The sequence below is a fragment of the Ananas comosus genome, linkage group 3, assembly GCF_001540865.1.
Source record: "Ananas comosus cultivar F153 linkage group 3, ASM154086v1, whole genome shotgun sequence".
Lineage (NCBI taxonomy): Eukaryota > Viridiplantae > Streptophyta > Magnoliopsida > Poales > Bromeliaceae > Ananas > Ananas comosus.
The window spans coordinates 1,245,363-1,270,047 of NC_033623.1; the positions used below are offsets into that span (position 1 = coordinate 1,245,363).

Consider the following 24,685-nt stretch of genomic DNA (forward strand, 5'->3'; position numbering starts at 1 on the left):
AGACGCGTGGTGAGCCGTTTGCAAGTTTAACGGTTGTAGAGATATTCAAATCACGTTGAAATTTTGATAGAAAATTCTTATAACTATATAAACAAGATTATATACTTTGATCTAAAATTTTAATGTATATATCATATTTTGTAGATTTTTATTTTCAACCGTTGATTTTGAGCCCTTCGATCACTGGCAAATGATATCGTAAAATCATAAAATTTATTTTCTAGTACTTCAAATACTCTAGACAAGTTCTAACGGGATCCGATCGTCGATTCGAAAGTCTGCTAATCGAAAATGAACTTGGAACAGCGGAGCGCGTCTGTGCTTCCAGGAAGCATACCGACGCACTTATATATATATATATATATATATATAGCTAGGCTCCTATACTTTCGAAAGTACGGAAGCCTCCGTACTTGTAAGTTGTTTTCAATAATATGACATACGATTCGGCGATCGGTTCCGTTAGACATGATCTACGCTATTAGAACTATCTAGAAATCAAATTTCATAATTTTTTAACTTCATTTGTCTAGTAAACGAGTAGCCTCAAAATGAACGGCTGAAAATAAAAATCTCATAAAAAACAGTGATAAAGAACTCAAATTTCAAATCCGAAGTATTGGCCTTGCTATTGATTTTAAGTAGAGTTTTTTATTAAATTTTCATCTAATTTGAATACTTCTACACCGTTGAACTTTAAAACGTGCCACATCGGCCGTTAAAATGGTCATTTTTTAGACCTTTTGATCGCTTGGTAAATAATGTCAAAAAATTATAAAATTTGGTTTCTAAGTAGTTCCAATATGGTAGATTATACTTAACGGAACCGATCGTCGAATCGGATTTCCTATCATTGAAAACAACTTACAAGCACAGAGGTCGCCGTACTTTCGAAAGTATAGAAAACTTACTCATATATAGCTAGACTCCTATACTTTCGAAAGTACATATATATATATATATATATATAGAGCAGGGCTGCTGTGCTCTCAGGAGCACGGAGGCCTCCGTGCTCCTGAGCCGTTTTGGATGATGGAATTTTCGAATCGACGATCGGCTCCGTTAGACTTGATCTAGCGTATTTGAAGTTTCTATAAAATAATTTTTGCGATTTTTCGATATCATTTACCTAGTGATCGAAAGGATTCAAAATCCATAATTTTTAATGGTTGATATCTGCCGTTTTCAAGTTTAACGGTGTAGAAGTATTCAAATCAGATGAAATTTTGATACAAAATTCTTTATACTATCTACAACAAGATCAATATTTCTGATCGAAAATTTTAGTGCTATATCACCACTTTTTATAGGATTTTTATTTTCAGCCGTTAAAAATTATTGATTTTGAATCCTTTCGATTGCTAGGTAAATGATATCGAAAAATCGCAAAAATTATTTTCTAGAAACTTTAAATACGCTAGATCAAGTTTAACGGAGCCGATCGTCGATTCAAAAACTCTATCATCGAAAACGGCTCAGGAGCACGGAGGCCTCCGTGCTCCTGAGAGCACAACAGCCCTGCTCTATATATATATATAAAGTATTTTATTTATAAATATTATTTATAAATTTATTTTGTAGTATTAAATATATAATATATTTATACTATTATATTATATTATATACTTATTGTACAATATATTTTAAATATATTTTATTTACAAATATAAATTATAATATTAATATATGTTATATGATAATTATTATATATTAATAATATATAATATATAAAATAAAAAATATATATAATAATTTTTTATTTATAACTCACTTTTTCCTTCTTTCATTTTTTTTTCCTTTCAACCAAACAACCGTAACAGAAAACTATTTTTTTTTCCTGCAAACCAAACGCTAAAGAGCGTAAAAGTTATTTTCCTCCGAAAATTTTTTTTCCACCGAAAATTTTTTTTCCGTAGTTTTATGGGGAACCAAACAGCCCCTTAGTTAGTGACATCTTTTCTCCATTTTCACATCAGAGCGAATTTTGTTGGCGACAAATGCTTAGCTGCGCACACGGCCGGCCTTTTATTGCTTGCTGTTTTGTTTTCTTTTTTTTTTTTGAAAGATAGAAATAAACTTAGCTGAAAATATGAATCAACTAGGATTCGAACTTCAAACATTGGGTAGCAACTATCAAGTCCTTTGCCACTTGCGCTAGAGACAGTCGGTTGTATGTTCGTTTGTTAATGAGAAATTAACTACCGATGCTTTGTTCAGTTTTTCAAAAATATTTTTAAATATAGGATGTCTGGTCGAAAAATCACAGAAACAAATTTTTTTTCTCAAATTTTATGAAAAAATATTATTATTTTTTTATTTTTTATCTAAAAAATAAAAATTATGGGGAAAATTTTTTCTTACAAATATTTTTTCCAGAGAATAATTTTTCTCATTTTTCTGAGAAGCCAAATACCCCTAAAATCTACAACCCAAAAATATTGTTTAATTCAAGGTTTGTAATCCTAGCTACCTGGCCATGCATATCATTTTTACTTTTATTTTTAAATTTAAAAAAGGTTGTATAAACTCTCGAGATAAGATTACAACTTTTGAATTAAAAAAAAAAAATCGTACTCCTATAATTCTTTTTGTGCACCCCAGACTTATCCAAAGTGATAAGATTTATATAGTAATAAAGCTCCTACTTTGGATAAACAAAATAGCATATGAAATTACAATCCAAAATGGATTGTAACCCTAGTATTTCTCATCAGATTACGTTGTTCTCATGATGTGCTACAGTGCTTCTTGACGATGTCCTTTTTCATTATGAAACTTCGAATTATTTTTTTAACTTTCTACTTCAGTAAATACTATAAATATTGTATCTAACAGTCATACTGCCTGAAAGCAAACATAAAAGCGAGCTAAACCAACAGAACATTTAGAAGCAACTCCTGTGACTTGACAGAAATATCCCTAGTTCTCTTATTAGGTACGCATGAATTAAAAATTAAATAATAATTAATTAAAAATGAATAGTTAATTAAAAGTATACTAAGATATTGGTGCTATAGCTTTTTTGGCTATTGGATCAATCTCCGCGGTCTCTGGATCATGCACAATTATGAATCCCTCGAGTAATCATTATTACTGATTGTCGATTTTTGATCTGATAATCAGAAAAGTAGATCCAAAGGCTAAAAGTTATAAGCATCACAGTTTTGATGCTTGTAGGAGTGTTGCTGCTCAGATATAATTAACTAATAATTTTAAAAATATTTGAATAATATACTATTTAAATTTTTCATCTTGTAAGTCCACATTCGCGCACTAGTGATTAATTAAGTCTACTATCCAGTAATCTGAAAGTTTATAGATAACTCATAAATTTTTAATAAAATAAAAATATACTGTCAGGGTTTGTTGTAGAATAATAAAGGGTTAGGTTTTTGTGGGACACAAAGTACCTATATATATTAATCAATAAGTGCTCTTACAGGTAACCACAAATATACCTTAAAATATTATTGATAAAATAGTAATATTACTATGAATTAAACTACTATACTATTAATAGTATCAAGCGCTTAGTGCTATTAGATTTTCAACTCTTGGATGAAGAAATGTATAGTTAGGATGATAATGAATATTAGATCTAACAGCAGAAAACTCAACAGCACTAAAGGCGTGTTTGGTTTGATTTTTTTTCACCCTGGAATCAGAATCGGAATGAGCGAATCTGTTTGTGGGTGTTTGGTACGCGGGAGTCTCATTCCGATTCCGATTTTCGAGTGGAATGAGAATCTCCCAACCACCTCTTTTTCCAATCCAGCCTAAGAGACTGGATTGGAAGTTGAATTCGGATGGAATAGATATTTATTTGGATTAAATTTATTTTTTCAATTTTTTAAATTAAAATATGGGTTTAAATTTAGAAATTAAATAAATAATTTTAAATTTTAATTTGAACTTGAATTAAAAATTAAAATTAATCGTATTTCAAATCTAACTTATGAATTTGAATTTAAATTAAATTTGAATTTAATTAAAGTTTTGTTCAAATTTTATTTAAAACTTAAATTAAATTTATGGATTCAAATAAAAATTTAGATTGTAATTTTAAGTTTGATTTTGAATAAATCGAAATTTAGTTTTATATTTTGAATTATCCACTCAACTTCAAAGTTTAATTTTTAAAAAAAAAAGATTTAAAATTTTGACATTATTTCAAAATTTTGATGTAAATTTTTAATATTTTATTTCAATTTGAATTTAAATTAATATATTATAAAGATAAAGTTAGTTTATTAATTTGATTACGTTTTTTATATCTACCTAAGATCCTAAACTAAACACTAACAATGGAAATGATTCATTCCGATGCTGATTGAGGTTATGAACCAAATAGAATTAAGTAATTAGTCATTCCCATTCTGATTCCGATTCCAGCTTATTTCCATTCCGATTCTGATTCCAGTTCCGACTTCGAACCAAAACAAACTCTAAGTGTTTGGTACTATCGATAGTATAGTAACCAACCTCATATTACTATTATACTTTAATCATTAATTATTAAATTCTGAACATTATTGTTAAACTCTATTATACGCCAAACTCTAAATTCTATCTTATTATTAAACTCCAAGTACCATCATTATATGCTAAACTTTAAACTCTATCTTTCTCCACATACGTAGGCCAGCCCATCGACAATATAATGTGATATTCAAAAGTGGGCTATTCCAAGCATTTCTCTTAATTAATTTGGCATATGCAAACCACATGTACACACGCAACTAGAGGCTGACACCTAATTAATCTATAGCTGTGTTGTCAAAACGATTGGCTTTAATGCTTTAAAAGATTGAAATATTTGAAATGATTTAAAACTCTTCTCCGTCATTATTGTGAGTTTTTCTCTTTTTTTTCTTAGGAAAAAATAAGCAAGCAATTCACTTCATTTTTTCAAAAAAAATAAACTCAACTAAAAGTATAAAATAATTAAGCTTTGAAGTTGGACCTTAGATTCTAACCATCGAGTTCTTAGCCAACTGTCTTAAATAAAGTTGGCCTCTATTACTATGAATTGATGGAGGGAACTGAATACTTTCTAATTATATGAGTATTTTAAAATATAAAGAAGGGTGGTTTTCCATATGGCAATTCCAAACTGAGCAGTAGAGATAACATATTATTGTAGGGTTTTGGGCTTGGGTGTGCAGTTATCGAGGGTATAAGTGGGGCATATCAAGGAATCTAAAAAATAAAATATATGAAGTAATGCTCAGAAAAGCTTCTAATTACAACAGTCAAAAAATGGGAATTTGTTTTAATTCGTGCTTATCTCCTAGTTCCTGCTACTGGTAATAATTATGTGCATCAGCATGCTGATGATGAACCAGTAAACTTCTAACTTCTAAGATAATGCTTGGTAATTTTTATATTGTTCTGATTCAATACTAAATAATTACTTTCTAATTTAGAATTATGACGGTTTTGCACAAATAGACTTTTTTTAGTTACAATTAGAAGCTATTTGGTTGGATTTAGCTGCAACTGTATTGCAGTTGTAATTTCATGAGAAGATCAAATTGTGGCAGTTGGAACCAGTACAAATTGATCAACCTCGGGCAACTGTTGGAGAGAGTAATATTTTTAAACAAAAAAATAAACTTACCTCCATAATCACCATTTGAATAGAAAATATTCTTCAATCTTGCCATTATGTATACAACATGATAAAAAAATTTTAAAAAATATTTTTCAATTGTATATAACCAAACAAATTATCTATACTTACAGCTAGCATTTTCTACTATATATAATCAAATACATATGTATATTTATAATTAACTGTTGTATTTTCAATTATACTCATTTTTAACTATTTATATTATATTTCTAAAAATAGTATGCCCTTATATTCAGACATTGACGAGTGTGCAAATAAGGATACAAATCCATGCCCTGGGCACTGCAAAAATACGCAAGGAGGATTCACGTGTCACTGCCCGAAAGGTAGAAATGGATACCCTTACATAAATGGAACATGCAATCCCATTCTTACACTGCGTGTGAAGGTGGCTATAGGTTTGTCCTAAGCCTACTTGCTCCTGCAAAGATCATTTAGATTATGAATTCATCTCATACCTATATTCGTTCGGCTTTATTTGTTTGCAGGCATCAGCGCTAGTTCAGTCACTCTTATGATTATCACTTTATGCATATACATCATTCGTGGAAGAAAAAGACTTATGGATGTTAAAGAAAAATACTTTCAACAGTACGGCGGCAGATTGTTGTTGGCAGAGATCGGAAAAAAACAGGGACTTGCTTTCATGATATTCACAAAAGAAGAGCTCGAAGAATCAACAAACAACTTCGACAGGAGCAACGTCATCGGACATGGTGGAAATGGTACGGTCTACAAGGGAGTTCTAAAAGATGATCATGTCGTGGCCATAAAAAGAGCGAAGATTATTGACGAAAAACAAAAGGAGGAATTTGGAAAGGAGATGATAATTCTTGCCCAGATCAACCACAAAAACGTTGTTAAACTACTCGGATGCTGTTTGGAAGTGGAAGTCCCTATGTTGGTGTACGAATTCGTTCCAAAGGGAAACTTGTTCCAATTACTGCATGGCAAGAGCCCGAGAGTCGGTGTCACCTTTGAAACTCGTTTGCGAATAGCGGTGGAGTCTGCAGAAGCACTTGCGTACTTGCACTCATCAGCATCGCCTCCGATAATTCATGGAGATGTCAAGTCGTCCAACATTCTTCTGGACGATCGTCACATGGCGAAGGTGGCTGATTTTGGAGCGTCGAGGCCAGCTCCAATGAATGAGGTCCAGTATGTCACTTTGGTGCAAGGGACTCTAGGTTATTTAGACCCAGAATACATGCAAACATACGAATTGACGCATAAGAGTGATGTTTATAGCTTCGGTGTAGTTCTACTAGAGCTCCTCACGGGTAAAAACGCGGTTTCTTTGGAAGGGCCCGAAGAAGCGAGGAGCCTTTCGTCGAAATTCCTAGTTGCTATGCAGGAGAATGGTCTTTACGAACTTCTTGATGATCAGATTAAAGATGATGAGGAAATTGAGCTAATTAAAGCAGTTGCTGCGCTTGCGAGAACTTGCTTAAGCATCAAAAGAGAAGGGAGGCCTTCAATGAAAGATGTAGCAGAAGAGCTTGGTAGATTGAGAAACCTAGCTGAAGCAAAACTGTTTGGAACACCATAAAACCGTTGTCTCGTTCGATTGTGATCATGATCTGGGAGATGCCACAATCGACCATAGCTTAGAGCAGGAAGTTGTGATGAGTATAGAATTTAGATGATATATATAAGAAATGTTTCTCGCATTAGGCATGATAGAGAATACACTCTCAAGACTCTAACTTGGGGTATGTTCTGCTGTCCGTGTTAAGAATTTGTACTAAACTTATTTTTATTTCTTTCGGTTGTGCTAGAATTAATTAATAAATGTATTTGTGTGAATCGATTTGATATAATTTTAAATTAGTCTTTATTATTCTTCTGAGTTAGGTTTGAGTCAAGTGGCTTATTTTGGATTACGTGAGTCAACTTAGGCCGCATGAGTTTAATAAGAGTCAAGTAGTGATAGAGAAAATTAACATCTTTTTCTTCATTCTATGTGTGTGGTTTCTCTCTCAAGAGTAAGAGAAGTGTGACGGAGGATCCATACTTGCAGGTTTTGCTAGGTCAATTTGAGATAGGTGACCTCTAATCTATTTCTTTTCTTCTCGTGTGAACATTTTCTATATTATAAAATATTTTTTGTGGAAATTTTTATGTGATGGTTTTTGGTTTCTCTTTGTATGCCATTTGGTTCTCTATGTGAAGTTATTTGAAGTTGCTTAATATTATTATTGTGAGCTTTTTATATCTTCATTTTTGTCTTCTATAATAGTTGTGCCATCTTGAACACATAGAAAATTCGAATTTTGAGTTTCCACAGATCAAAAAAAAAAAATTAATGCTCGCGTTTCTTTTTTTCTCTTCAGTCCGTAAACTGTTGAACTGAAAAAAAAAAAAAAAAAATGAAAAAGTGGCTTTTATAGAAGTAATTTTTGAGTCAGGTTGTTTGCCTCACTCTTTGGGTAGACTATGGATTCCCTCCTTGCACTTCAGCTTGTCTCAATTATCACTTTATAAAAATTTTGTTTTGATTAAAATCGTGCACTTCACCGTTATGTTAAAAAAGATGTAAGAATTTTTTTGATGATCGTTAAATCCAAAAGTATAATTTGGTGAAATGAGTTGGTCGATAATGATTATAATATCCAATGAAATACAATTATATGTAATAAATCATCCAATGAATAACTAATCTTGTTAGTTTTTAATTAAGAAAAGTTCTTGATACTTAAGCTAGATATATTATGTAAGCTGTAACTTAGATTGTTTTTGAGAGATAGGTAGCACACTACCCGCTTTGTTTATTTCATTTAGAAATAAACTTAGCTAAAAATATGAATCAACTAGGATTTGAACTTAGGTCTCGAGTACCAACTATCAAGCCCTTTGTCACTTACTCTAGGGACGGTCGGTAGCTGTAACTTAGATTGTTGTTAAATCATAAAGCTATAGTAAAGTTTTGCATCCAAATTTAACGTCATCTCCCAAACTTTTGAGCCTATTTGAAATAGTAGTAAAATACAGTATTCAAATTAAAGCAAAATTTTAGACAAGAGAGTAGAGAATGTTAAACGGGTCGGACGACCCGTGGGTCATCCTGCCTCGCTCGATCCATTACACTGGGCCGTGCTGGGCCGTTGTCCGCAGCCCGACACGGCACGGCCCGGGCCCCAAGGCAATACACCAATGCAAACCTTGGGAGGGGTGATTCTTTTTGTCCATTAGATCAAAACTCTCCCAATTCTCATTTTGTTTTTTATAAGAGGTTAAATATTATATGTTTTTAAAAAAATTAAAATATTTATTATTTTATAATTAGTGTTATATATTTTAAATTTTTCTTATCAAAATATCAATTCAAATAGAAATAATTTAATTTTTATTAAAAAATTAAGGGACCGACTCGGGGATGGTCCTGCCCAGCACAACCCATGCCTTCCGAACCGGAGGGCGGTACTGGGCCGAATGCTTGGAACATCCAGCCCAGCTTTGATTTTGGCCTGAATAATGTGTGCTCAGCACAGCCCACTTTACACCCCTACAAGAGGGTAATCCAGATATACATGTGGCAAAAAGGGCATTTTGGGATTGCGGGGAGATTGCGTTATGTGCGGTGAGAAACGACGATGAAAAAATACTCTCTTTATTTCCGTATGTAATATTGCGTTATGTATATATTGCAGTCAATCAGTTACGATATATTTTCTGCGGTCCTATCGGAGAACGCAGAAGCATATCTCTATATGCTTTTCTTCAACTCCATTCTATATAACAGCGTTAGATAGACCTTAATACCAAACTAAGCTTTAGATAAAGGAAACACTAAAATATTATCCTTAGAAACTCCTTTCTATTCATATATCTCCCTTTTTAATTCACTATATGCGACTTTTATAATAATTAACATAATATTATAATCTAGTTAATTAAGATTGTTTGTGAAGTACAATAATGCAAAGTAAATTAATTATTAGTACGCCCTTCACACGAGCTCAGCCATTCATTCCTACTTCCCCATGACTTTGGTGGCTTGCATGCTATGCAACATTAATTAATTTGTCTAAAATGTTAGAGGAGAAGAGAGGCCCTCAATAAAGGAAGTAGCTGAGGAGCTCAAGAGGTTGAGAAAATTGTAGTAGCATCCCTGGGAACAAAACCAAGAAGAGATGAAAAGCTTGGTTGGTGACTCAAGGAAGTATCTTCTAGAAGAAATAACAAGTTATTTATTTTTTAAAGTATGTTTGGTTCAACGTAAAATCGTGAAAAAATAATTTTTCGTGAAAAAAATTTATTGATGAAAGAAAAGTTTTACATTTTGTAGTATTTGGTTTGTAGGGGAAAAAAATATATAGTTTTTCATCATATTTGTTTCATTGAAAGAAAAAAAAAATTCACATTTATTTGGTTCGGTGAGAAAAAATGAATTAAAAAAAATTTACGCAGCTTGAGTTTTCGTTTTTCATTGAAAAAAAAAAAAAAAAAAAAAAAACATCATTTTTTTTTTTTCAAATTCGTAAAAATACTTTTATGGAAAAATATTCTTGTGTCAAACCAAAAAAGGAAAAGTTCATTTTTCATATTGAAAATAATTTTTCGATTCATTTTATGCCGAACCAAACAGCCCGATAACTTTGAGGCAAAAAAAAGGTGAGTGTAGGATTTGGGCGATAGAGATATATAAATCTTAGGCAAAAACTTAATGAAATTGTAATCAGATCACCGACTGTCCCGAGCATAATTAACTAATGGCTTGATCCTCGTCGTACGTATCAAGATTCTAAATTTTAATTTTAATTATTTCATATTTTTAAAAACATAAAAGAAATGGAACAAGTATTTTAGAATGTTTATTGTGCCTAATTAAGCTGTAAATGCCCGGTAAAAACCAACATGATAATTTTAAATTTGATCAAATTATGTCAACAAAATTAATTTGTTTATGCACTTTAATTTAAGATTAACTAGTAGTGTCTAACTGTGTAGAGAAATAATTGTCACCACCAACCTCAAATTAACTGAAGTTCCCGATTTTTAATGTGAAACTAGGCAGAAAAATTATTTGAACTTATACACTCCATATTTATTCTACAACTAATCAAATCAAAATCAATGTGATAGATGCACATCTACACTATTTAAAGGGCCCATATTTAAAACATCGTATATAGCTACAATATTTAAATTAGATTATTATTGAAGCATTACGTAGTATATAGAGTTGAGCTAGAATACTTCCAAAAGCACCAAAGAGGTGATGCTTTTGAATTTTTAATTTTTGGATGAAAAAGTGTAAGGTTGAGATGATGATGGTAAGTGGAATAGTATTTGATTCAAAAGTTATTAATAATTAAGGAGTAAATCTAAGGGCTAAAAATTTAGAAGCACTAAGTAGGTGACGCTTCTAAAAGTATTCAAGCTCAATTCGTAGTATATATCATTAGTCAACATATAAAAGAAGAGCTGTTATTAAATTTGTGCGAAATTATTTCTACTACTAGAACTGTACGTACACAAGACATTTTTGGAAAGGAAAAAAATTCAAAACTCACGCTTTTATAAGTAGTATAGATAAATACTTTTTAGGAAAAAAGAAAAAAAAAGTAATGTTATATTTATAAATGTTCGAAGCGTGATTTGTTATGATACAACTTGTTGGAATTGGTATTTGTGCTGATACCGATTATATAACTCAACATCTAAAATAAAATAAAATAATATATAGAAAATATATGTAGAAGAGATATTGGATGAGAAAGAAGATAACTAAACTAATACTTTATCCATAAAAAATAATTAACTACATTCTGGGCAACTCTCATACAGCTATATCTACTATGGTTTTTTCATGTAATTAATCCATGCCTAACTATATATAGCCACAAAATCATAACAGATGATAAATCTAATTTTATTTTAGATAATTATATATTCTAATCAAATAAAAGATTTAAACTGATCTGTAAATATATTTTAATTAAGTTTGGATTATTATTTTCAACAATAAATAAGTTTTGAATTATTCAGCAAAAATATATGTGCGTGATTTTAATATGATGATAGCGTGAATCACTAGGAAATCGTTTGGTTCAGCGTAAAATAGACCGAAAAATAATTTTGGTATGAAAAATATTTTTCCCCTTATTTGGTTCGATTACGGATTTGAAAAAAAAAAAATAAAAATTTTAGTTTTTGCTGTTTTTCAGCAAAAAAAATAAAAACTCAAACTTAGTAAAACTTTATTCATTCATTTTTTTTCTACCGAACTAAATAAATATGTTCTATTTTCTTTCAAGTTTCAACTAAAGAAATATTGATGAAAATTTATTTTTTTACAAATTAAACACTTAAAATATAAAAAAAATCTATAAAAAAAAATTTAAAAAGTTATTTTTAACGTTGTATCAAACGTCACAAGATTGTTACATGCAATAGAAATATTTAATTTCATCTTTCGTACTGAAAAATAGAACACTTAAAAGATAAAAATTAAAAAAAAAAATTAAGTTAATTAAGCTTAAACCTACCGCTTGACCCGGTTGCGTTGCGGACGATCGCTTCCTTGCGAAGCATTATTTCTCGTCTCCGCGCCTTCGCCCAAAATTCCCAACGCTACGCGGTAATAATTATTTTATTATAATTATAATAATTATTATTATATAATAATTTTAAACAAACTCTGCAATCCTCATCTCTCGAAATTTTGATTAGGGTTCTAATCTCCCCAGAATCCCTCGCGAATCCTCCCCAAATTCGGTGGATTTTGGGCGAAAAATCGGATTTTGGGAGTTGGGTTTTGTTCCTTTGGTGTCGAAACCCTTGGTGTTCGATCATCGTGGTGTAATTTGGGGGTTTTGGGATCTTCGATTGGAGTGGTTTTGATGGGGGCGCAACAATCCAAGGATGCGTTACTCTACGAGCAGGTTAACTATGGCAACGTCGAAGGGATCAAAACGCTTCGTCGCCAGGGCGCGGGCCTTGAGGTAACCCATATTCTTATAATTTTTTTTCGTTTGTATATATCTTTTGGGATTATTGGATTTTTGGATCGTAATTTTTCTTGTAATTTTTGGCAATTTATGTGTTGATGAAAAAATTGTGTAGTGGATGGATAAGGAAGGGAAAACCCCGCTGATCCTCGCGTGCTTGAGGCACGATCTTTTACCCGTTGCAAAAGTTTTGATCGAGTTGGGTGCCAATGTGAATGTGTATCGTCCCGGTAAGAAGCTCAATTTGTTGAAAAATTTATGATTTTTGTACAGTTTTTAGATTAAAGCAGGGATTAAGTGAGCTTTGCTTTGTCGCACTTTTATACATGTTGTCTTGTTTGTTGCGAGAGGCTGCATTGCATCTATTTTGTGATCATAGAATACGCAATTGTTTGCTTTACTCAAATTAGAATGAAATCTTATAGTGCAATATGATTCATGGAAACTTCATGGCTATTGGAATTCGGAAGTAGGATTTGTAAACCATTACTATCTTTTTCTCCTCGACTAGATGTTAGCATATCAAAGAGAGGATTACATTAACTTGTAAGCTTTATGAAGACTTTTGTAGTGTTTTGGTGAATTTGCATATTGATGTCCATATTTATATTGTGGTTAGCAGAAGCATTATAGATTTCTTGGGAGTGTAGATGTAAAAATTTGGGCTTTTTTGTAAGTAACAGGACTGCCTAGTGGACGCTGTCGGCATATATTTTATACGTTGCGGATATCTCCTCTTTCTATTAATTTTGTTCATATTCATCCCTGGCAGTAACTTGCCGGTCAATGGTTCATTTCCATCTCCTAAAATCAAAGTAGGAGATGCTGTGTCTAAAGCCATCCAATATCTCTTCTCTTTATTTGATATCTAAATCTTGAGATTTGGGTGAAAAATGTGCGGAAATCATGTTATGTACTGTTCTTCCACAGCTTACGCATATTGGATGATTGCTTAACTAATCGTATGACTCTTGTAGGAAACCATGCGGGAACTCCATTGCATCATGCTGCAAAAAAGGGTCTTGAGCAAACTGTTCATTTTCTTCTTTCTCACGGAGGTATGCCTAAATTAGACCAATTGATCACAACACCCATGTCCACATGCACATGCACATGCACATGCATGTGTAAGCGCACAGGAAGAGGGAAGATCATGACTATGCTACAGTATGGAGGATCTGGACCCTAGTACTCTCGAATCAAAATTGATGGTAGAGCATTGGAAACAGCTACTTATGCAGTTGGATATGATCGTCTAATTTTAAAGTATGATAACCAATTGAAATATTCTAGTGCGGATTATGACTCATAAGCATTGGGGTCCCAACTCCTCTATAGTGTAGCCTAACGTCGCTTTCGTGTATTTGGGTGGACCACTTCAGTAGTGTATGCGTTGAACATGCATTATCTGCTACCTTTCCATTTAACAAATGTTAACTTGCTTTCTTCTCAGCAAATCCTTTCACAATGAATGATGATTGTCATACTGCTCTTGATTTGGCTAGAGAAAAGGGGCACTTTAATGTTGTTCGCGCCATTGAGGTATGGCTGCTGCTTTCTATGGTAATTTGACTACCAAGTATTCTTTATTGTCTTTTTTTTAACTTATTTTCATCGTGCCCAGAGCCGCATTTCTATTTTCTCTGGTTGGCTGCGAGAACATTATGGCCCTGGCTTTCTGGAAGCATTCGCTCCACAACTGATGTCACGGAAAATGTCCGTTCCTGTGTTCCTTTCTTCAACATTTGCCTTCGCTTTCTTGTTTGCAATGTTACGAGAGTTCAGGGACTGCATTTGCATTTTGCCTCATATTTTAGTCATCTGCATCTTGTGAAGGATGCATTTTATAGCAGGCACTGATTATAATTTGTGTGTGTTGTACAGCTGGGCTGTAGTTTTACCATGTGATGCGCGGAATCCAACAAGGCCTCTCAAATTTCAGCTTGTTATATATCCTGAACTGAAGGTATGGAGAATTCTTGGTGTTTTTGCATGTGTCAATGTTTGGTACTAGAATGAAACTGTCATGCATTTCGAGATGCAGGGTTTTAGGACAGTAAGAGAAGAATAGTATACACTGAAAATGATATTTGTTCAATTAGTAAATTGTTTAATATTTTTTATCAGGTCGCTAAGCCACGTACAGTGCTTTCACTTTGGAAATGCACTATTGAGGAACCGAAATTCAACCAGTCAGATCCGTCTGTGATTATCATTGATAAGAACTCAAGTATGTTTCATCTTTCGGAAAGTTTCATTATTTGTCAGTGCAGTATATAATATGAAAATCTTCATGAATCAAATGTTTTTATAGATAAATTAGAAATATCTTCCAGCAAACAAAGAGCAATTAATACTTTTATTTCACTTTGGGCAAACAAAAAAGCCAATCAACTATACAAATTTTCTCAAACAAAAGTGTTAGCAAAAGGGCCTTTTCCATACCTAAATAGATTAGAAGATGTAGTAGCAAACAGTAAATGAATATCTTAACAAATTCCATATGATCGGACTTTTACCATTTCCTTGATGGATAGCTAGATTGATAGCCAGCTTAAAGACTTGGTAAAGAAAATTCTAGAAGCTTCTTAGTATATTTCTTATCTCCTGGAAGAGACACTTCTTGAAGTTTTTAATTGTTCAATTTAAGCCATGCTATAGTTTAGAAAATTTTCTTCTAGAACGAAGAGTGGCTTGGAAGTTAGGACATGTTTAAAAATGGTGATTGAACTGCTAGTATGCTGTGGCACTTTTGGTCGCTTTAATTGTGAAAGTCTAATTAATGGCTTGTAAATTGGGTATCCGTTGTATCTTTAGTATTCACTTTCTGTTTCAACAGGAGCACGATACAAGTTTCTGTCAGCACATGAAGGTGACAAGCAACAACTGCAGTGGTTTTACACTGCATGCCGAGGAATAACCCAGGTAATCACAATAGTGTACAATGATAAATCAGCTAAGCATTAAGATAAATATTTCTGGACCAATATTGGCTAGGAGATTGGTCCAGAACTGCAAGTTGTTTTAGTGGGCTAGAAATTTGTAAAACAGTTGCAGTTTAATGTTCTCCGTCAACTTGTAAAATGCTGTCGAACTTTTGCCTGCATCAAAATAATTATAATAATCGCCATGACTTATGATTCAAGAGAATCTTCATTCTTTGCAGGTTAACAATATTACTCCACAAGCACCGGCAGGTGCTGTAAGGCCAAATGCACCATCAATCATCCCATACCCCTCACCAACACCAGCAGGAGCATCTACATCTAACCCAGAAGATGTCGAACTGGCCATGGCCATCAATGCCTCTATTCAATCAGCTATAGCAGAGGGAGTGCCTGGTGTACCAACCACCTCAACCGCAGCCAACACTGCTACTAATGGCTGGGGGAGCTCTCCGGGCAATTCTACTCTCAATGGCTGGGGCCCGCCAGATGTTTCTGTTCCGCCATCAAAGATGAGCACCCAAACAAGGCTTGATGAACCGAGTAGTAGTAGCAGCACTTCTTATAACGGATGGGCCGTTCCTGCAGCGGAGCCAAGTAGAACTTCATCCGAGCCCCATACAATCCCTAATAGCTCACCGATTGTTGAACCACCTCCGGTAATATCGGTTCCTTCTGCTCCTCCGATTGTTGAAGAGACGTTCTACGATGGGGCCATTCACTACCCAGTGATAGATTCCACCCCTGTGGATATAAACATGGAAATGAGAACCGGAGCAGGTGATGTTATACAAGGCGGCAGCACTAGTAGTGCAACCATTCTTAAAGCTGAGAAGAGTGAAGTCAAAGGTGGAGGTAGTGGCGTCGGTGATTGTGTTATTTGTTTGGATGCTCCGGTGGAGGGCGCATGCATTCCGTGCGGCCACATGGCTGGCTGCATGTCATGCCTGAGGGAGATCGAGTCGAAGCATCGCGAATGCCCCATTTGCCGTGCGAAGATAAACCAAGTCATCAAAATCTACGCAGTTTAACCAGTCTAATAGATTCTTCCCGAGTCTCTGAATTCTATGTTTTTGTCTTACATAACATGTTCTCTTTTCGGTCATCCATTTTTCCGTTAGTTATAAGTAAATCTTTAAATATGTGTATAAAATTGTTAGAAACTGCTATTAATGGGAGAGGTTGTGGTCCTCTCATGCAATGAAGTATCAAGATATTGTGCGGAATGTGTGATAAAACAATGTAGATATATACAAATTATTGGTAATGCTTAGAAAATATTGATGAGTATCGTTATTATGCTATTGTGAGGTGGTACATGTGTAGCCTTTGAACTTCAATAAAAGAACATATTTACATATTTTAGGGGTGTTTGGTTTCTCCAAAAAGTGTGGAAAACTGTTATACAGGAAAAATGTTTTTGATGGAGAATATTCTTTACAAAATACTATTTTTTCATGAAATTTGAAAACTTTTTTTAAAAAATTATTTTTCTCAAGAACCAAAGAGGTTAAAAATAGTCTTCCAATGAGAATATTATTTTTTTGGATTATTTTCTGGAAAACCAAAACTTCCCCTTTGCAGAAAATATCAATTTTCTCTTTTTTGTCTTTTGAACCAAACACATATTTCTCGTAAAATATTTTCGTCTTATGTCAAATCAAACACATATAAGCAATAATCCGTGGAAGTACAAATAAACCTAGTCGCTTTAAACAAATTAACAACTCAGTCTCCTAACTGATCGTCCCTAACATAAGTAGCAAAGAGTTTACTGATTGGTACCTGAATTTTTAAATTCAAAATTTAATTATTTTATATTTTTAATTTAATAAATTTATTTTTTTTATTGTACTATCTCTCTCTCTCTTAAAAAAAAGAAAAGAAAAAAGAAGGTCTCCTATGATTCAGATGATCATAGTGATGCTGAGAGTGACACTGGTGACTGGTTGTCAGAGGTCTGTGTGTTTCTCTACTCATCTGCAGCCCAAAACTTTTCAATGTTGGACGGCTAACTGAGAGAGACGTCTGGTCTTAAAAAACCAGAAAAGTGTACACAGAAGGGCTGCCGGCAAATCTTTGGAGTTTTCACCACCACGCCGCCGCTGCCGCCATCCTCAGCCCCTCGCTGCACTGCTAAAAAACGCAAAATAAGAATTCTATCTATCAAAATATTTTCCGCAAAGTTTCTAAATTTAAAAGAATCTGGAGCTCCGCTTCGTATAATCCTACCCCGAGTCTTTTCATCTGATCACTTCGTGATTTGGATAAAAGGTAACAATAGTTAATTTAAATTTTGCAATAATACATATTATTACTTATATTTGTACAGGTCACAATCGCCCTCCATAATTTGCACATTCCGTATGTGATCTTCCAACTCTCCTGCTGAGCATTCATGGTGCCGTTCAACTCTATCTGCCAACATTGAGCTTACTCAGCAGGACACAAAAGTTAAGATGTATCCACTGATCTTCTCTTATCAGATCAGCAAGTGCTCATTCATTAATCCCAAAATAACACGCTTTAGAGGTTCCGGAAAACAGTTTCTACTATCATTTTATCATAAACACTTTCGAATTCCATTGCATAGCTCTCAATACCAAGTGAGTCTGTTTGAATTCTCAAAAGGACCATTTATTAAATCAAAAAGTTGTAAAGACTTAAATTAATTTGTTATAATTTTTTACGCGAACATCATATGTTATTGTAATTGATTCTTACGGTTCAATTTAGTCACCTGGATGATGATGTTTCGCTAATTTAACAGTAATGTTATACCAGCGGAATGTTACTATTTGATTAATTAAACTGGATTTATAAAATTTAAGCTAAAAATTATTAAAAATATTTAAAATTTAGAGACCGATGTCTCACAAAGTTATACTTTGACGACCAGTACACCAACTTTGAAATGAATAATTATTAAATAAATAAATTAATTAATTAATAATTGATTAATTAATTAATTAAAAGCGTGTAGTAATATTACGTGACGTCGCTCTCGTCTCTCTCGCTCTCTCTCTCTCTCTCTCTCTCTCCCCCTACAAAATGGAGGGAGATGTTGAGGCCACGCATGCGGACGCAACGGGAGGAGCTCTTGCGGAGAGGAGGAGAGGAGATCGTAAACGTCGACGTCGCATTTGGATTCCTTGTTCCGAATCTGGGGCTAGGGTTAGGGTTAGGGTTACGGTTAGGGTGTTCGACGTGTGGAGGTGGACGGGCTCTTGCGGCTTCGACGAGCGTCTCGTGAGTTCTGTTCCCTTATCTATTGTTGCATTTGGGGTCGAATTTGGGCGAGGGGGGGAGAAGAGCTCGAGTTTTGTGGGAGGAGGAGTGGAGGAGATAAGGGAAAGGTGAGATTTTTGTAGGAGTTTCATAAACATTAACATCTTCATTGTTTACTCGTATTATCTCTACGAGAGTAGTATATGCTTTATGCTTCCCTTGGAAACCTCTCTTTTTTTCCCATTTTTGATTCATTTTATGGGCATAGAAGTGAAAAAGATGCCACCTTTTGTGTTTTTAAGCCACGAATTATTGGATTTTTTCCTCTGTGGAGAAGTGATGAGTAATTCAATTCAATAGGATGGTAAAGTTAGGTACACTATTACTGGTTTGCATTGCCAAACTCACTTAATTGGATGATGGTTCATAGATTGATGTTGACAAATTATTAATTTAGTTGTGTTCTCTGAAGTGCAGGTAGAGAAATGGTGTGCAAACTTTCTCAGCAAATTTTAGTTCAATTTTCATCATAATAGATTCATCTTGCATCAAAAGGTTTGATGAGAGAAGAAATTAGTTTCCTTTCTCTTAATTCTTGTGTCTGCCCCTAAGATTTGCAAATTTTTGAGTATAATATGTTCCAAATTTTCCTTTTCTCTTTCTAATTTTGAGTTAACCTCCCTGTCGATTTTTGATGTTCAAATGCAGTTGTAATTGAATTCGTGATATCTGAAACGAGTGCAGCTAGAACAAACATCAGAAAAAATATGGTGACTAGAACAGTGGATCTTCGGTCGGACACGGTCACGAAGCCCACCGAGGCGATGCGAGCCGCCATGGCGGCAGCTGACGTAGATGATGATGTGTTAGGCTCGGACCCGACCGCTCACCGCTTCGAAACAGAGATGGCGAGGATTATGGGGAAGGAGGCCGCGCTCTTTGTGCCGTCGGGAACAATGGGCAATCTGATCTCGGTGCTGGTTCATTGCGAGGTTAGAGGCAGCGAGGTCATCCTCGGTGGCGATTCCCACATACATGTCTATGAGAATGGAGGCATCTCAACGATTGGCGGTGTGCACCCAAAGACTCTAAAGAATAACCCGGACGGCACCATGGATATCGATGAGATAGTTGAGGCTATTAGGCATCCTGAAGGGGAACTCTACTATCCGACCACTAGGTTGATTTGCTTGGAGAATACACATGCTAAGTGAGTATCTTACTTTCCTTCTTACTCAATTTTTTGATATTTATGTATATTTTGTTGTTGTCCTAAGTATTCCAAATATCTCAGTATAGGATTCATTTTTTCACTTTCATGAAATATGCCTTCTGAGTTTTTTAAGTTAATTGGAGTTAATTGAGACCCCCTGAATTTTGATCCCATATTCGTTACACATAGATTGGCACCGCTACATTAGCATGCTTTCCTAATACTTTAGCATGACTCAAGATGAAAGTATGCCTTTCACAGTTTTTTTATTGTCTTTAATGGCCCATGACTCTTTCCTTCTTTTCGTGTGCTTGTGACTTATTACCTGATGCTTTAGGTTCTCCAAAATATTTTCCTACCTTACTGAATGGATGGTTTTGATTGTTTATGTAGAAAATCAAGTGCCCTGTGGTTCAGTACAATTTTGACTAGGGGTGAGAGAACAAGAGAAGCTTTGCTTTCCTCTTTCTCTGCTTAATTGTAATATTACAGCAAATTTTGAATGTATCGCTTATTCTGTTACTATAGTATGTCTATGAGATATTTAAACTAACATTCTACAGTAGTCTAGTTGAGAAAAAAAGATTGATAATAAATAAGTCAATTACAAAATCTTTTAACTAAAAATGAGTTAGAAATATTTAAATCACAAATATAGTAGCAATGGGTAAAATTTTGATATCCAAGAAATTAAATCAAATCATTTGTGGGTTGGCCTATCAGTTGTACTGTCTAGGAAGTGGCGAAAAGCTGTCTGCAGAACTGCTCAGTTGAGGCATAAGGATGATAAGTAAAGAGACAAATAAAAAGGTTGAATTTGATATTTATAAGGTGTATGATAGCATTTTAATATGAGCTATTATTATTCAAGATGCACAACAGAGCATATATACCCTCTGCTTTTCAAAAGGACATTTCTTAATATTAAAGTCATTTTCCATTGGTCTTCCGAGAGAATCAAGACCTCAAGGTTCTGGAGTATGGAGTAACAGATGGAGGGAAAAGGAGAAATAGATGAAAGAGAAGAAACCCTAATAACAATTACATACAAAAGTTTTCAACTGTATTGACTTCTCTAGATTTGCTGCAGTTGTGGTGGAAGATGCATCTCTGTGGAATACACAGACAAGGTGGGAGAAGTAGCAAAAAAGCATGGTCTGAAGCTTCACATTGATGGTGCACGCATTTTTAATGCTGCAGTTGTAAGTTTTAAGTTCTTTTGGTAATTTGCAATTTGCTATGTACTTTCTGAGTTTTCGTTGGAAAATTGATGTTTGCATTATTTATGTTGTTGAACTGCAATTCCTTCTTTCATTATTGTTTTATCCTGAAATAATGCACAAAAATAGATAGTCACTGAAGTATTCTTTGAAAAACTTATCAAGTCGAATTATGCAGATTATTTGGTCTTCCTTGAGGTTGTGAAGCTGAATTCAACATTCCATATTATTATCAAGTGGCAATGATTTAACAACTTTGTTCTTGTTGTATAAAAATCTTAAGATATCTTTATGGTACATATCTGCTAGCACAGAACAGAGAATATTTTCTCTGCTTTTTCTGTAAAGAATCTTGGCGTAGATTGGTACATGTATTGGTCGATTGTTAATGGGCTGATTCCAATCTTTAGGTGGTTTGACTGAAGAACTGTTTTGGAATTAATAGGAAAACGTTTGACCTGACTTTTGGAATAAAATACTCTTTATTACTCGCCTGTGGATATGAAGAGGGATGAGGTAGGAAGCAGGCACGACTGTTCCTGTGCTTGTGTGCTTGTATATTTGAACGGGGCTAGCTTGGACATGAATAAACAATCGTCTCTACTTGATCGTCGCAAATGCCCCCTCTTCTCTTCCTGAGGTGATAAATATTATAATCTAATACCTATCGAGCGCCTCTCTGTTTGTAAGGGGAGAGGAAACCTCTTTCTTTAATACTTGCTAAGAACTGAATACTTCTTCTATATTTGGGGAAGAGAATGATCTCTCTATTAGTCGAATAGATCTCATTCATTAAAAGGGGTGCCTTGGGCTGTCATTGATAAGACTCCTACAGCCTACTGCAATCTGGAATGTAACCCTGCTCTTATGAACTTTAGAGCAACATAGAACCACTAAGGTGACAAAAAAGGTTCCTAATACTCTAAATGAAATAAGAAACAAAGTCCGAATAAAGTAATAATATCCTAAAATGCTTAACTGTAATATAAAGTAAGTCTTCGTGGGAAATAAGTGTACAATAGGGCCTCATTCGGCTTGCTTTCCTTTAGCCAAGTGGGACATGGCTATGGTGTCCAACTTTCAAGAAGTAACACCTGATCACCCTGCTAGTCCTAGGACTCATACAGCAGATAGTGATCAGTTAAATGCCCTAGGACTTACAGCTGCCATAATCTATTCTCAGAAAAACCTCCAACTTCTCTCTCTCCCTCTCGTGTTCTCATCCAGCCAGGATATGGTATTCCAACTTGGTTCTAGTTGGAACTTGCTATGACATAGTTGATTAGGTATTTTTTTACATTCTTCTAAATAATGCATGCATCTAATATATCAGCTTAATGTGGCAGGCACTGGGAGTCCCTGTTCATAGGCTTGTACAAGCAGCTGACTCAGTTTCAGTATGATTCAACTCCTCTACTTCTAATTCTTTAGTCCTTTTCTTTATCTTAACGACCATTGTTAAAGTTTATACTCTTGGTAATGAACTATATTGCCTTCTCTATTACTGTAATTATTTCGGTAGAAAAATATGGCTACATTCCTTTATTATTTCTGTGACGAACATCTCAGGTATGCATGTCAAAAGGGTTGGGTGCTCCTGTTGGATCTGTTATTGTAGGTTCAAAATTGTTTATAACCAAGGTAATTTGTGTGCATTTACAGTTATAGATCACCTAGGGATTTGCACTAATCCACTTTTGGCTAATATTCTCTCAGGCTAGAAGGCTTAGAAAGACCTTAGGTGGTGGGATGAGACAGGTTGGAGTTCTTTGTGCAGCAGCTTATGTTGCCCTACGAGATAACTTGGGAAAACTTGCGGATGATCACAGAAGGGCTAAGATATTTGCTGGTCGCGCCGTATTTCCTTGTTTATTTATTATCTAGATTATTTTCAATTTCTAAACTGAAGTTCACATAAGTCAGATATTACCCACTCTGATACGTGTTGCTATTATCGCTTGATTTTTCTAGATGGAATCAAACAAATCAAGCATCTAAGTGTTGATGCAGCTACCGTGGAGACCAATATGGTTTGCAGTGCTGGCCCATTATTCAGATTCTTTACTTTCAATTCCTGTAGCCTTAATTAATTTATTGCTAGCTCTGCAAGATCAATTCCAGCTCACAGCCTGTCCTTTTTTTTTTTTTTTCAATCTTTGTGGTGGATAGATATTTTTTAGTATCACAGGGAGTACTTGTCTATCTCCTGCAAATCTCTGTCAAGTTTTGGAAGAGCATGGCGTATTAGCAATGCCAGTAAGTTCGACGAGGTGTGACTCCAGGCTTGTCTCCTAAACTGGCTCTCTTTCTCGATTTTTTTTTTTTTCACTGGAGTGATGGAAAATTTGAATTCTCATTCGTCTCGATAGGAGTTTCTGTTTTCATGTTTTGATTTTAATTTTTGACTTGGGATGTAGGAAATTCCTAGTGTCTGTAGCTTTGTAATTGATCAGTATGCTTCAGAAAATTTTCCAATTACCATTTCAAGGAAAGTTGGTGCTGGAAGTATCCTTTCCATTATAGGGGAAGCTTGATGGAAGGATGTTAAAATTCTTTATCCAATGACAAAAGCAATAAAAGAAATGCAAATAATGACATAACCATTAGCATACTATATAATAACTTAAAAGGGTTTGAGAGATAATTAACTAAGCGTTGTTATATTAATCTTCAGTACCAGCTACCACCTTTCCAGTTTTATTTTCTGCAATCACACAGTACGCTGAACATTAATACTGATTTATCAATAATATTTCTTTGGTTTACGTTGCTTTGTGAATGCATATATCTCCCCGAAGGTCCCGACGAGCTTCATTGAGTGATTAATTTTTCAGACAACTATACCCTGCACAATGGTGACACCAACCTTAGCATGAATAGTATTTATGCATATGTGACACCAACCTTAGCATGAATAGTATTTATGCATATGCATTTGACAAGGTTAGCAATAAATGAAAGTTAGAAGCTACAATTAGCGACTCATTGTGCATTTTTTTCAGTGTTAGGCTTGTTCTCCACCACCAAATTTCGGACAACGATGTGCAGTATGCTTTGACATGTATAAAGGTAATGTCTCGAATAACTTTCGCATTTAATAATTAGCTTATACATTTCTTGCATAATTCTGATATTCTTCACCTTTTCCCTGATTTTCTTCCAGCAAGCTGTTCAAAAATTATTGACCGATGGCGCTGCAAAATGATGCTACCCTGCAAGTTACTGTTATCTTATCTGCCATTGTCTGTAAATTTAATAAAAATGCGCAAAACTGCCATTCACTATTTCGAGATCTTCTTTTCCGCAAATTAATCATTTCTTCTGTCGGTCATGCGCGCTAACACCGCCAAATTGCTCAAGAAATGTAGATTGATTTAATGTTTGTAGACTTGTTTTTAAAGGACAAGATATTGCGACTCATCTATTGCATCAAATTACAAGAGTATAGTTGGAAAAAAAGTTAAAGAGGAATGAAATGAGTTTATTATGTA

General features: G+C 34.3%; 3 protein-coding genes across 9 annotated transcripts in view; all 3 read left to right on the forward strand.

Annotated features, from left to right (window-relative positions):
• The window catches only part of LOC109708002 (wall-associated receptor kinase 2-like), a 10,461-nt gene extending 3,057 nt beyond the window's left edge, over nt 1–7,404 (forward strand). The window contains exons 2-3 of the mRNA XM_020229554.1: nt 5,872–6,033; nt 6,124–7,404. Of these exons, the coding sequence (XP_020085143.1) occupies nt 5,872–6,033; nt 6,124–7,184 (1,223 nt within the window). The 3' untranslated portion in view covers nt 7,185–7,404. The remainder of the gene's footprint in view (nt 1–5,871; nt 6,034–6,123) is intronic.
• LOC109708075 (probable E3 ubiquitin-protein ligase XBOS34) lies at nt 12,134–16,837 on the forward strand. 2 transcript variants are annotated; one of them, XM_020229664.1, is made up of 10 exons: nt 12,134–12,218; nt 12,311–12,582; nt 12,704–12,818; nt 13,566–13,646; nt 14,042–14,130; nt 14,213–14,304; nt 14,473–14,554; nt 14,716–14,818; nt 15,428–15,513; nt 15,755–16,837. In XM_020229664.1, the coding sequence occupies exons 2-10, from the start codon at nt 12,481–12,483 to the stop codon at nt 16,562–16,564; spliced, it is 1,560 nt and encodes a 519-aa protein (XP_020085253.1). In that variant the 5' UTR covers nt 12,134–12,218; nt 12,311–12,480; the 3' UTR covers nt 16,565–16,837. The 2 variants fall into 2 exon arrangements, with proteins under 2 accessions (XP_020085253.1, XP_020085255.1); XM_020229666.1 differs by having other exon boundaries at nt 12,328–12,582.
• LOC109707976 (probable low-specificity L-threonine aldolase 2) lies at nt 18,577–24,685 on the forward strand. 6 transcript variants are annotated; one of them, XM_020229528.1, is made up of 11 exons: nt 18,580–18,889; nt 19,239–19,316; nt 19,470–19,971; nt 21,065–21,176; nt 22,541–22,591; nt 22,764–22,835; nt 22,911–23,043; nt 23,166–23,224; nt 23,364–23,464; nt 24,197–24,263; nt 24,358–24,685. In XM_020229528.1, exons 3-11 carry the CDS (start codon nt 19,529–19,531, stop codon nt 24,397–24,399), a joined length of 1,080 nt encoding a protein of 359 aa, XP_020085117.1. In that variant the 5' UTR covers nt 18,580–18,889; nt 19,239–19,316; nt 19,470–19,528; the 3' UTR covers nt 24,400–24,685. The 6 variants fall into 6 exon arrangements, 5 of the variants coding, with proteins under 5 accessions (XP_020085119.1, XP_020085117.1, XP_020085116.1 ...); XR_002215601.1 differs by lacking the exon at nt 19,239–19,316 and having other exon boundaries at nt 18,577–18,889; nt 23,364–23,450; XM_020229530.1 differs by lacking the exon at nt 19,239–19,316 and having other exon boundaries at nt 18,579–18,889; nt 19,506–19,971.